Here is a 13,131-nt window from a genome sequence, read left to right on the forward strand (position 1 = left end):
TAATAAGCGGAAAAAGCCCTTTCTGCTGACATCATTGTGTGTGTGAGTGCCAACTACACTTCCTTGTTGTGCTTGTGATAAAAAACACCGGAGTAAAAGCTTTCTGTGAGCCCTTTATTTACTTCCAACATATTCACACACAGAGTGGTCTTTTTCTTTTTACATTGCTGCTTATTTCAGTGGACAAATGAATATCCTTCGTGGCGTGGCTTAATGTACAAAGCCGGGAGAATATTTCATCTCTGTAATGGAGACACCAAGGAGAAACAGTGAAAAACAACGTAGAAAATGAGATCCAAAATGGAGCCTATCATGTAAACTGCACCTCCTGATAAACAGAATTCCACATCACGCCCCAACTCTGCAGTTAACTGAATCAATGCAATTCCAGTTGTGCTGATCTTGCAGACCAGGGCCCTTCCCCCCTCATCCTCACACACACAGACGTGCTAGGCGGGATCGCTCGCTCTCGCGCGCACACACACACACACACACACACACACACACACACACACACACACACACACACACACACACACACACACACACACACACACACACACACACACACACACACACACACACACACACACACACACACACACACACACACACACACACACACACACAATCCCCTCCTCCGCCTCCTCTTCTCCCTTTCCCTCCGCTGCGCTACCGGTCTACCCATCGTAACACATTAGCAGCAGAAGCCATCACACAATCAAGACAAGGCGACGTGTAAGACGTCAGCCCAATTTGTTTCCTTCTCACAGCTACATCACATTAGCCGGGTGGCAATACCCTTGAGCTAAATCCAAGTTCGCGAGGGGGCAGCAGGCTGTTGGACAGGAGGGCCGCGGTGTCAGCACATTTCAGGTGGGGGGTTGGGGGGCGGGCTGGGGGGAGCGGGGGGCGGGCTGCACTGACGTGCACTGAGCCGACACGCGTGTATGAAAACATGGATGGCCACTTGAGATGCAGCTGTTTGTTTGGCTTGCATTGGGATGCATTGCTGCGATGGTAGGTAGCGTCGTCTCCGCGTGAAAGAGATTGGCTCGAGATTAAGATGTCAAACGGGAACCGTCAGCAAAATCAAAGAGGCTTTTTTATTATTTTATTTGATCGTTTCCGGTTATAACTGGATCGCGGGACCCTGAATTGAACTCGATGTGATCCATGTGTGGGGGAGCCTTTCTCTCGCTGAATCAGAAGATAAATGTTGCTTAGAGAGGCCAGTCGATAGTTCAATTATCTAATGTCTGTCTCAGTTAATTAAACATATAATTGACCATCGAGGGAACAAATGATTGTCGGTATTTAACCATGAATCCACGGGATCACGCAGACACACACACACCCCGCGTCGCGCTGCGTGGTGGCAGCGTCGAATGATGACTACTCCTCAGATTCATGGGTCAGAGTCTATCCACTGTTCACTGCCTTGACGCTGTTCACGAGTGGATACACACACACACACACACACACACACACACACACACACACACACACACACACACACACACACACACACACACACACATGGGAGAGAGTCATATGATTTACCAAGGAGCCGCCAGCACACCTGCCAAAAACAGTGGGAGAAAAAAATGCAATTATGGCAAGATTATCATACTGCTTCCCTTTGACTTTTCTGTGCGAATTCATGAATATATATGAAACCGCCGTGAATCTCAATCGGAAAACCATCTTTTAGGCCCTTTATCTACATTTTTGCCGGTGGCGTTTTCTTTGTAAAAGTTTGCTTGATCCTGGTGCTTACAGACAACTTGGCTACACTGAAACTGGGACAATACGGCAGAATGGAAGGAGATAATTCACACTCACAGTTTTGTTATCACAGCAGCCTACACATCTAATCACCCAAGAGACGCCCTAATCAATTACACACCCTGAGAGCATCTCACGTTATCTCGAAGCGGAACACACACACACAATGCTAAATATCCCAATAATAGGCCAATTCTAAAGAAACACTCCTTTGTGTAAACACCTTTTTCCATATTATATTAGTTTATCTCATCCCATCAACCGCCTCAGGACACGTGTAAGTCCACCCGTCCCTCTCACACTCAGCCACACGCATGCACACAGATACAAACATGAACACACACACACACAGAGACACACATCCCCACACACACAGCCACAAACACATCCACTCTCATCCACACACATAGCCCCACACACAATCTCTCCTCCCTATTAGTTATAGCTGTGCATCCCTCGGCCTCCCTCTCTTGGCTGAATGTAACATCAACCTTTGGACATCGCCACCACTCCACTTAATAGCTCAATCTGACAGATCATTTAAAAGCCCGCTGCAACAGACAGATGGGTAATGGATTGCATGGCAAATCAATGCCCCGATCAATGGAAGACATGCATCAATAAACAGATAGAGAGCTGTTGAAATAGATACCACAGCCGCTGCAGAGCGACGTGGGACGTTAGCCCCAGAGTGCGGCAGGAACAACACAAGCTAACGCCTTGTGCTTGTTTTGAGTTGATAACGCGACAATGACACACACGCACATACACACACCCACACAAAAAGGACAGACAGTCTATTCTTTTCTGCACTACCTGGATATATACTGGGACTTAGTGGAGTTGTTGGGAACACTGGTGGTGTTGTTGTGGTGGTTGTGACTAAGAGAGAGAAGGACAGTAGTAAAGGGTGTATCTGAGGAACACCAAGGCCTGCAGAGTGTTGGGACAACACAGAGCCACAAGGAAACATGCCAGCAGGGACAAAATACAATCCGATCGTATCCAGGACAGGAATGGGAAAATATAGACATGAGCAAACAGCAACCTCCGTTTTATCAGAATAGGGAGGGAATTTCTTGGATAAACAAATAATGTAGGAATGGGTGCTGAACTGACACACTGCCGAGAGGTGCTTTTGCAACCAGGTAGCGGGGATATAGTGAAGCCACAAGAATCCTATGAGCAACGAATGACTCATCTCCACCACGCCAGATGTCCTGAGCCCCGGAGGTTAATACAGTAGGCCTGCCGGCACTCAAAGTACAACAAGCCGTACACTCAAGGCATGGCTGTCCTGTCCTGCCATGGTGAGAATTGGGGTGCAGTGAACGGCGAATAAAGGGGGTTACTTCAACAACATGGGGTCTGCTGGAGAGACCTGAGCTTGTATTCCTTGAGCAAGTGGTGAGACGCTACAGCTGTTTCACGAGGGCTTCTGCCATAAATCTCCTGCGTAAGGCTGCTTTAAGGGGCTGTGTGTTAAGGAGCAGCTGTACCTGTCTAAAAATAGCAGCTCCCGTTGCTGTTGGACAGTGTGTGTGTGCGTGCGTGTTTATGTGTTTGTGTGTGTGTGTGTGTGTGTGTGTGTGTGTGTGTGTGTGTGTGTGTGTGTGTGTGTGTGTGTGTGTGCGTGTGTGTGTGTGTGTTGGTGGCGTGCGTGCGGGGGGTGCGTGCGTGTGCATGCGCAGGCGCTTGTGTGCGCATGTTAAACCTTGCAATGCAGTTAGCACAAAGGACCTTATGCACATTAGCTTCCACCTGCACCGGCCCACACAGCAGAGTGGCATCAGCGCTTTAACAACTGGGGAGTGACAGGCTATCATGCAGCCTGGGTGAACGTGCGTGTCACTGTCAGGAGACTGACTCACTCAACCCCAAACAACGCCTGGCCAGCAGCGGCAGCAGCATAATCCTGACCGCACGTTTTTTCCCTGGGCCTATGGGTGCACTTATTTTCCAATGAGATGAACATTCATTATCGGTGTTTTGTGGCCTGGGGCAGAACGAGACGGCGGCATTCCTCATCCTTCACCACCTCCACCTCCTCCTCCACAGAGTGGTGACTACCCTCCGCTGCCCTCATGGGAAACAAGGCTGAGGTGGCATGGACAACAAGATTCATTATGACAGGGACGGTTGATAAGGTGGACGGCTCACCGCACCAGCAATTGTTTTAGCTGTCTTTCGTTTTTTTTGTTTTTTAATTAAAAACAACGACCGGATTTCCGAGGTCCATCCAAGCTGATTTAAGTTGACCAATGAGTGTGTGTGTGTGTGTGTGTGTGTGTGTGTGTGTGTGTGTGTGTGTGTGTGTGTGTGTGTGTGTGTGTGTGTGTGTGTGTGTGTGTGTGTGTGTGTGTGTGCGTGCGTGTGTGTGTGTGCGTGTGTGTGTTTCTGTGTGTCAGTGTGTGTCTGTCTGTTTGTGTATATTTGTTTTTAAGCTGATAACAAGTAGACAAGTGTGTGTGCTTGTGTGTGTCTGCATATTTGTTTAGGTGCAGGGTAAATGTAAGTGTAAAATACCAAGTAAGAGGCTTTGCTGTTTTTATTGGTGCCAAACGGTGCCCTGGGGAGAGGCAATAGCTTACGTTCTGACTAATGAAGGTACGGTAATCAAGCCTCAACCTCATCAGCCACAGTTGGTCTAATTAAAAGCCTCACTTGTAGAGACAAGGATTCACTCTGTCAACCTGCTTCTGCAAGCAAAACTAGCCCAAAAACTTGGAATCAGATGACCTCTAGTAGTTATGTGACCTGCCCCGCACAGTCGACATCTTCCAGAACCAGAAACAGCAGCGAGCATCGACAGTCTCTTGATGGTTTTACCCACTCTGTTTCCTGCTGTGTTCACTCACTCAACCTCAATGTAGGGTAAGGGTTAGGGTCCTAATGAAAATTAAATCTGGGTATATTTCAGTGATGTTTTGTGATATGTGTGGCATGCAGATGATGAGCTGATCAATACAAGGCAATGAGAGGGGCAGTATAACTCTAACCTGTGATGGACACTAGGATATTTAATTTGGAGGCTTGTGGGTCATCCCTGCTTTTTGTTGTCCATTGGGACACCGTAAGGGTGAGAGGCTACATGACCATCAAACTAACTAACACTCATTTATTTGGGCAAATCAATAGGCGGTTCTTCTTTTATACATTTTATAATGATTTCAATCAAAATGAATGAATGAATCAATTTATATTGAATTATACCTTTATTGTTGCTTTGCTTGACGTTAAATGACTACCACAGAGTGCCATAGATAGGTTGAAGTATTACATTAAAAAAACTTGTTTTTCTATAAACCAATATGAAGTAGAAATTGTAAAAATGTTTTGCCAGAACAAGAGTTATAACCAGTATAATAAATTCCTTTGAAACATAATGGATAATCATAACAGAAAGACATCACTTGGTGGCAGTGTCTACTTTTTCTAGCCACCTCGTAATCATTTAAAAAACGAGTATACGCCTATAGTGATTCCAGTTTATTGTTATACAAAGACTCCAAGACAGAGGATGTGTCTGTGTTCTTGTATTGTATATATATATATATATATATATATATATATATATATATATATATATATATATATATATATATATATACAATCAAATGTTATATAAATAAAATAATATAAAATACGTACAATTCATCAAGCTAATATTTACCCTTAAACATTGCGTAATTCTAAACGCACATTTCGGTATGTATCCTAATATCAAGACGGATTTTCTGAAAGGTAGCACGCGCTTCAATTCATTTCCAATTACAGAGCTCTCTCTGGTGGCTGAGAGAAGTCATCGACGCGCCCTTGAGCACAAATGCCCTATGAATGTAGTTGACAAAAGCAATTGAAGCCCTGGAAATATTTTGCACATTGTCACGTTATTAGGGAGAAATTTACCAACGAGCGGAAAATAATCTGCGCGAATTGTTGTGTGCTGTGCGGGTCCCCTACTGTTTCGTTCATTAGCACACGACTGGATGTCTCGCAACAGCCAATTAAAATCAACCACCCTCCTCTCATACATTAACACCACTCCATTTACTCGTAGAACAATTCCCTTAAGTGCACGATTTTTACATAATAAATACGACAGCGTTTTGATGTGCCTGACTTGCGAGAGATGCGCACACCCATGATAGTCACACACACACACACACACACACACACACAAACACACACACACACACACACACACACACACACACACACACACACACACACACACACACACACACACACACACACACACACACACACACACACACACACACACACTTGCTGGCCAAACTCCCACTCCCACATTATTTTGTGAACAGCACCATTTAGGCTCGCATACAACTGATAAATTGAGCTAAATCAATCAGTATTGGCAGTGATAACCTTATTTGGAATATTACCTACTTCCTGATCTACCACTACCTGCTGTGGTCTCGGCAGTTAGAAACTATGTTGATATTATAATTGCTCCATTGTTCCAATTTATTATACCAATTATATCTATAATTATTATCTATAGAGTTTGAATAAACATAAGTAGTGTTTTCGTACAATGCAAAAAAAATTGCAATTGAAATAATAGCAATTATGACAATATGGCAATTATAATAATAATTCCTGGCCTCGCATGACAGCAGTATTAGGGCATTTTCCCATAACACATAATTTTATAAATAACATAATATAAAAACACTCAAATATAAATAGTGAGAGCAAAGCTACAAAAAGTATAGGTTGGCTCCAGTGTTGTGTGTGAAACAGTGAGTTATCTGTTGCTCTCCTTCGTGCCTCGTTCTCCTCCCTCGCCCTTAACCTCCCAGTGTTCTGAACTCTCTCTCTCTCTCTCTCTGGCTCTCTAGTATCAGCTGCCATGCCAGCACCTCAGGTGATGTCTGCCAACCAATCAGAGGAGTGCACAGAAGCAACAAGGCATGGTGTTGATTCTCTCTGGCAACTTTCCCTCTGAACTATTTGTTAAACATTGAATGCACATTAAACTAATGTTAGCCAGAGAGAGCAAAAGTCAAGAAAGTCTCAGTCAATAGAGTGAGGAAAACATACCAGAAGGGGATAGAATAACTAGTGGAAATTGTTGTTAGCCATCTCTGTGCTTTATCTTGTAATTCTTCCAACTCACTACTTATTCTCAAGTTTCATGAAACAAGTTTCATTTTTGTCTTTGAGTTCTTATTTCTTATTGCTAGATAAGAATGTAATGGAACTTTTCAAATACACATGCTTCGTTAATTTTATGGAATGTGAGTAAGGCATCAAAGACGTTCTTAATACTGTAACTATATCAGAAAGATATTTTTGATCATAGAATGAGATTTATTCTGGAATGTTACCATGTAGTTACAGCAGGTACAGCATTTTCCAAGTGCTACATTATATTAACTATACAGATTCTTTTTAGGTTCAAATTCATTAGTCTAACTACGTTTTCAAGATACTACCTTTCTCAGTAGAGGGTATCACTTACAACAACAAAGACCAAAGCATTATTGCACTTTTTCTAACTCGATTTCTGGGTGGTCTTAATTAATCCGCTTTGGTATTGCATCATCCCAGCCTCCGACTCCCACACACACAAAAGAACAAAAGTAAAAAAACTTCCAGACAAGAAAACACGTAGACATAAAAAAGGCACAGGATTGAGGTACATAAAGCCACTCTTTCAGAAAAGTATAGTAGTGTTAAATTCCCCAGCACACCCTAAATCAACCATAAAAACCCTCCATCTTCTCCTGAATTGTACTAAAAGCGTTTAACTCTTTGCACTGTATAAGAGAGATATTTAGTGGAGACATCTGGCTCTTGGCCAAGTGCCCACGCTCACATGTTCCCCAGGCAGCATCCCGGCACTCTGCTCCTTCCCACACTCTCGCTGGGCCCTGGGCCTCACTGCTGCCACGGCTGTGGTGTGGCTGACGTTGGTGACATCCGCCAGCTCCCTCCTCTGGGACAACACGCTCACCATGCTCTCCAGCCTGCTGCGGATGGACGAGTAGTGGAGCTGGCGCTCTCTGCTAAGCTTGGTGAAGCAGTCCCGGAGGCTGGCGTCGGCGTTAGGACCTGCTGCTGGGTCGCGGGTCACGACCGGAGACCGGGGTCCCGACACCCGCCGGGTTGGGGAGACGGGGCCGAGCCCCCTGGGGGGAGAACCAGCTGGGTACGGGGTGGGGCTCGTCGTTGGCTCGCGGTTGGCTGTTGTGGCGGTGGTCGTGGATGGCTCGGCGGTGGGCGATGGAGCAACAGTGTTCTCTGGTGCGTGGTGAGGGCCGTTCGGGTGGCCGAGGCCCCTGGGGTCGGTCTGAGAGCCACAGTCCACCATGACACAGCGAGCCTGGGTGGCGACCTCGCTGGGGGCATCTGGCGTCGGGGCGGTTGGAGGCTCGCTGTGGATCTCTGGCATCTCCTCAATGTGCTGCGGCTGGTTCTCCGCCCACTCATCCCCGAGCACGGAGGAGCCTGACCCGGCCTCTCCGGTCAGGGGGTCACGGGGGGGCTGGCCGTCCGGCGCCAGGGCCCGCGGCTCTCGACCAGGCGTGCTGGTCAGGAACAGCATGTGTGCGCCGGGTCCGGCTCTGGCGCTGTGCGGGGAGGACGTGGCGTTGGTGTGTTTGAGGAGGAGGAGGCGCTCGTGCGCGCCGCTGGTGCGCGCCCTTGGGGGGGCCGGGGTGCTGAGGGGCAGCGACTGGGCGTAGAGGATGCGGAACTCCTCGTCGAATTTCTCTGTGATCTGGCCAGAGAGCTCCACCAGGTTGCTGCTGTTCAGGCGCCCGTCGGTCCAGTTGAACCTGCCGACACCAAGAACATCAATCCTTATCCGGCAACAGCACTATTTGATGAGGTGAGTGTTTGACAGTGGAACAGAAACCCGTCACCACATTGTGCCAGTATAGCTATGTCTCCCGTTTCACCGGGAGGGAAACCTGGTGAACTACCTGTAGGAACCGGTTGCCACGCGGTTTCCATCAATAAGCATGAAGCGCTCGTGGACCTTTCCAGATATACTGGCTCCAGATCTCAGGTAATATGTTGTGCCACGGAGAGATCGCACCCTCATTTGCTGTATGAAAGAAAAAGGCAAAATAAATGAATACAAAGATATGTTTCCAATTGTCCTGGGGCAGGCAGAAAAACACCACCCTGTGTACACATGGCTGACATACCCGCAGGTCGTCCAAACGGATGCCGATATCGTTGCACATCTTCAGGAAGGCAGAAACGCTGGTTTGGTCGAGGAGGACGTAGACTGGCACATTTCGGCGGGTGCATGCCTCCTGAAGATCTTTGAAGATATCCAGGTCTGTGAGTGAGTCGGTAACTATGGCAATCACCTGCAATGGAAAAGTACCAAGGTAATACAATGAATTTCATTTGAGACTGCAGCCTTGCAGTACTAGATGGGGCACATGATTGGGTTTTTTATTTTATTATTGGCAAATTCAAGGCCCTCGTTCAAACACGCGGCGCAGTGGGACTCTGTCACACACGCACCATGTAATGTGCACTCTGATGAGCTTTCTATCGACTCTGGTCTGTTACCATGGCAATGAGCTGTAAAGATTGGTCAGCAAACAAATAATTTCTGTGCTGGAGACAAGTGGGCCCATTGTCTTCCCAAATGTTGGAGCTGCGCTGCTTAAAATAATATATTTATTTATTTGGGTTGATCTTTGCTGGGTATGATATTAAATGCAAATTCATATAATACAGGCTTACCCATCTCTTCAGCCATTGTAATAGACAAACCTTCAAGATGTTAACTCTTATATGTTGTATGATTTGTATAAGAGAAAATATGTTAAATAGTACAGATACAATACATAGACTTAGATACATTCCTACTCATAAAGAAGCATACGTAGAGTTTTGCTGTTCTATTCATTCCGCGCCGATTCGAGCACGTTCCTTTTTTATGACGCTCAAGTTGCAGGTTGGGGCACATAATGAGGGCGTAGCACGGGCACATCTCCCTTTTGAAGTTGACAACCATATCCAACATTAAGGAACATATTCTTTCCCAAATTCGTTGGAATGAATCATGAATCCACTAGGACACGCAAACACACGTACAGTATATATATATATATATATATATATATATATATATATAGGTGTGTGTGTGTGTGTGTGTGTGTGTGTGTGTGTGTGTGTGGCCTGGAGGTCTTGAACATGGCCACGTCCATTCGTGATATAGTAAATCCAATGTACAAACCCTTTAGGCCTGCATATGAAGTTAGTTGGTGTGTGTGTGTGTGTGTGTGTGTTATAACTTATTACGATATAATTAATAATTGCATCCAAAAACGACACGATAAGCGTTTACTCTGCATTTTTGGCAACATCCGTACCTCTTTTGCACTTTTAATCATTCGACGTGCAGCTTCCTTGCAGCTATAAATGCACTCTCCGTAGCTTGGCTGAAAATGTGCAACAGCACGGGTAACTCCTCGGTAGGAGCCTGTAGTAAAAGCTGGCCAGCCGACTTCCAACAGCGGGGGGTCAACATCGGAGATCTCGGGGAAATATGTAACGGAGGAGCAGTCCATTGAACTGCTAACTGACTGCTCAAAGTCATCCCCGTGGATCGAGTGGCACCGAGGGACCACAGCACTCCGCACTAACCGCTGTATTTCCTCATCCGAGATGAAGTTGGGAATTCTCTCTTTTTTGAGAAAGTCCATAAACTTGTCGGTCCCGCAGGAAACAAGCTCCTCCAAAGCAAGTCGGTGACTTTCGTTGTACAACTCTTGGAGATTCAAATCGTTTGTCTTTTTGGTAGCCCACTTTGCGGGTGAATCTTCTAAACATTGCGACAAGGCCGCCATCATTAGAACTTTTAAAATGAGTCCGCAACGTATCAGGTAGGCCTAAAAGGTGACGAGGATTCACGGTACGAAATTTGTATTTTAGCTTTTTCCCTCTGCTCCTGCCCCTCTGCTGGTGTCGAAGATCAGCATTGGCTGGCCCGTTGTCGTCAACGCACACTTGCGCTCCGGCTATGCATTGTGAGACTGTCACTCTGGGCCAAGTTGACGCTCATTGGCTCATTTGGAGGCAAACAAACCTAAAGTACATCCCTCTTTGACTCACCCATCTCTGGTTACTACTGTAGCCTACAACACCCACAGCCACATGGAATGAACGAGATTAATCAATGACTGACGTGGAAACTGATTTTACGCACACTATAAAATCATGTCCGCCTATGTTATAAATTATTGTACGTCCCGTATAGCCAGTTAGATTATACTCATGTATGTATGTATGTATGTACATGTTATGGTATTATTGTTTACGTTGTAGTGTCTTCGGATGGTTCCCAATAAATCAAATCAATGTGTGGAATTCACTTAGTCAATAATGGGTTCTAATGAAAATGCTATGATTGTGATCTTCCTATTAGGCGCCATGGCGCTTAAAGTATTTTTCATTGGAAGCAAGTGCTATCATGTATTGCAAATATTGGATTCGATTTGACAAAGGTATTCAGAAAGCGAAAGTAATTTTAAGTGTTTGTGTTTTAGAAAGATGGTGTGCTGTAGACAGCATACAGCAAAGCGTACGCCGCGCGTCTTGACGCATGGAAGGCCAAACAAGGTCACGAGGGTTATCAAAATGCTTATTATGTGAAAATCTTTAAAATGTATACCTCACAATGTTTAAATAAAAAATACATTAGGGTTCCCAAAGCGTGTGGTGGATACAGTAAAAAGCAAAATCCCTTGCCATATATTTCACCCGTTTAGCCCTCTCCGTGGCGCCATTGTATACGTAGACGCTCCGAGACCTTACCCTAACAACATACCCAAATGTGCCTGTGCCCAATGTACGTATCACCCTCCCTCCCCCTTACAATCCCCGTCCCCTCCCCGCCCTTTCCAAAATTTAGATGAAAGGGCTTTTGGATTTTGGGTGACGCTTTGAATCACGTGTTCATAGGAAATACACTCGCTATAATTTTGGCTGCCTCGTCCTGCGCCGCCGACCATAGTTGTTTGCTGTCCATACTGTGTACCAGGATAGGTAATGTACCTTGCATGTGGTCACTAGCGAGTTCACGCCAGTTCACCGGGTTCACTTGAGGAGACGTCCCACCCCCTCCTCTCAAAGCTGAACGAAGGGAGCTAATCTAATATTATTCATTTATATATTAATGTCGGATTCCGTCTCCCGGGCCAACCATTAAGGTAAGAATAATATGTAACAATCCAACGGTCATACTTGTTATTACGGGTGTGCGATACCAAGTTGTGGCCAGAAACTAATGCCTCGCTTTTGCATGTTATATGCTGCTGTAGTCTAGGCAGTTTATATCAAGTCGCCAATGTATAAAATGGCGACAGTAGGTGGGGGGTGGAGGGTGTGCGGAGTAAGGATTTTTTGGGGAATATTCATTAGGCTTTATCTTTGCTAGAGTAGCCGATCTGTGGTGAGAAGTAAGCTGAGAGGCAGTGTTTGCCCACAGCCGTGCGAAGTGAACGGGTTAACGCGCCAGTTTGCTACACTTACGAGAAGAATGTATCGACTCGTTTGCGCTCTCGCACGCTATAGAATGTGACGTATCTCCTTATTTTATTAACCAACGCGGCGAATGTTTCCTTTTGCCTTAAAGTGAGGACTTTCGCTTCCCAAAAAATACAAACTTCAAATAGTAGCCATAGTCATCGTCATATTAATTTAGTCTGGGTCCACGAATCGTATCTGCATACTAAATACTATTATGAATTCCTATTGATTTTTAACTCCCCAACAAATCATTTTTTTTCTAGAGCAGTTAGGCAGGCCCTTATCACCACGTACAAAACTATTCCATTTCCTCCTCTTCTTTTAAGGCTTGTCGCGGCTCCTCATAATACATACCATAAAAAATATTCCCTCTAAACAACGTTGTCTATATTGGCTGCATAATGGTTACAAATTCACCTCTGTCTGAAAAAACCTTTTCTGAGTAATGATATAATATTACTCGTGCTCACGCAGTCCAATGTATTTTTAGCGACATGTAATGTATGAACATACATGACATGTTGGTGTAACGATGATTGCCATGTGTCTCCCTTTCCCCTGAGGGGAGGGACCTCTTTGCTGACTAATGTTGCCAGGTCCTGTGTCCAAAACATCTGTCACCAAAAAAACCCGTATTGGCCAAGCAGCAAAAACAGCAGCCCTTTTCATTTGTAATAACCCTGTGACTTATATATGGTCCATTTGAGACCTGACAATTACCACATATACCACATTTCTTTTGGCAATTTTCTGGCAACTCCCCTGTTGCCAGGAGTGTCCTAACAGAATATATCTCAGCTTTAATGTGCTGGTGCA

At 45.4% G+C, this 13,131-nt stretch overlaps 2 protein-coding genes across 3 annotated transcripts in view; one reads left to right on the plus strand and one right to left on the minus strand.

Annotated features, from left to right (window-relative positions):
- Nucleotides 1–7,107: 7,107 nt before the first annotated feature.
- On the minus strand, nt 7,108–10,792 carry fam83d (family with sequence similarity 83 member D). Its single transcript, XM_060070072.1, has 4 exons — nt 10,158–10,792; nt 8,973–9,140; nt 8,745–8,869; nt 7,108–8,597 (listed from the first exon to the last, which is right to left on the minus strand). Exons 1-4 carry the CDS (start codon nt 10,635–10,637, stop codon nt 7,595–7,597), a joined length of 1,776 nt encoding a protein of 591 aa, XP_059926055.1. The 5' UTR covers nt 10,638–10,792; the 3' UTR covers nt 7,108–7,594.
- Nucleotides 10,793–11,692: 900 nt separating this feature from the next.
- Nucleotides 11,693–13,131, plus strand: part of zhx3a (zinc fingers and homeoboxes 3a) — a 13,301-nt gene continuing 11,862 nt past the window's right edge. Inside the window, exon 1 of one of the 2 annotated variants that reach the window (XM_060070070.1) lies at nt 11,693–11,996. The gene's annotated coding sequence lies outside the window, so the exon portion shown is untranslated. The remainder of the gene's footprint in view (nt 11,997–13,131) is intronic. The other variant, XM_060070069.1, reaches the window with a different exon arrangement.

The sequence above is a fragment of the Gadus macrocephalus genome, chromosome 13 (assembly GCF_031168955.1).
Source record: "Gadus macrocephalus chromosome 13, ASM3116895v1".
Classification (NCBI taxonomy): domain Eukaryota; kingdom Metazoa; phylum Chordata; class Actinopteri; order Gadiformes; family Gadidae; genus Gadus; species Gadus macrocephalus.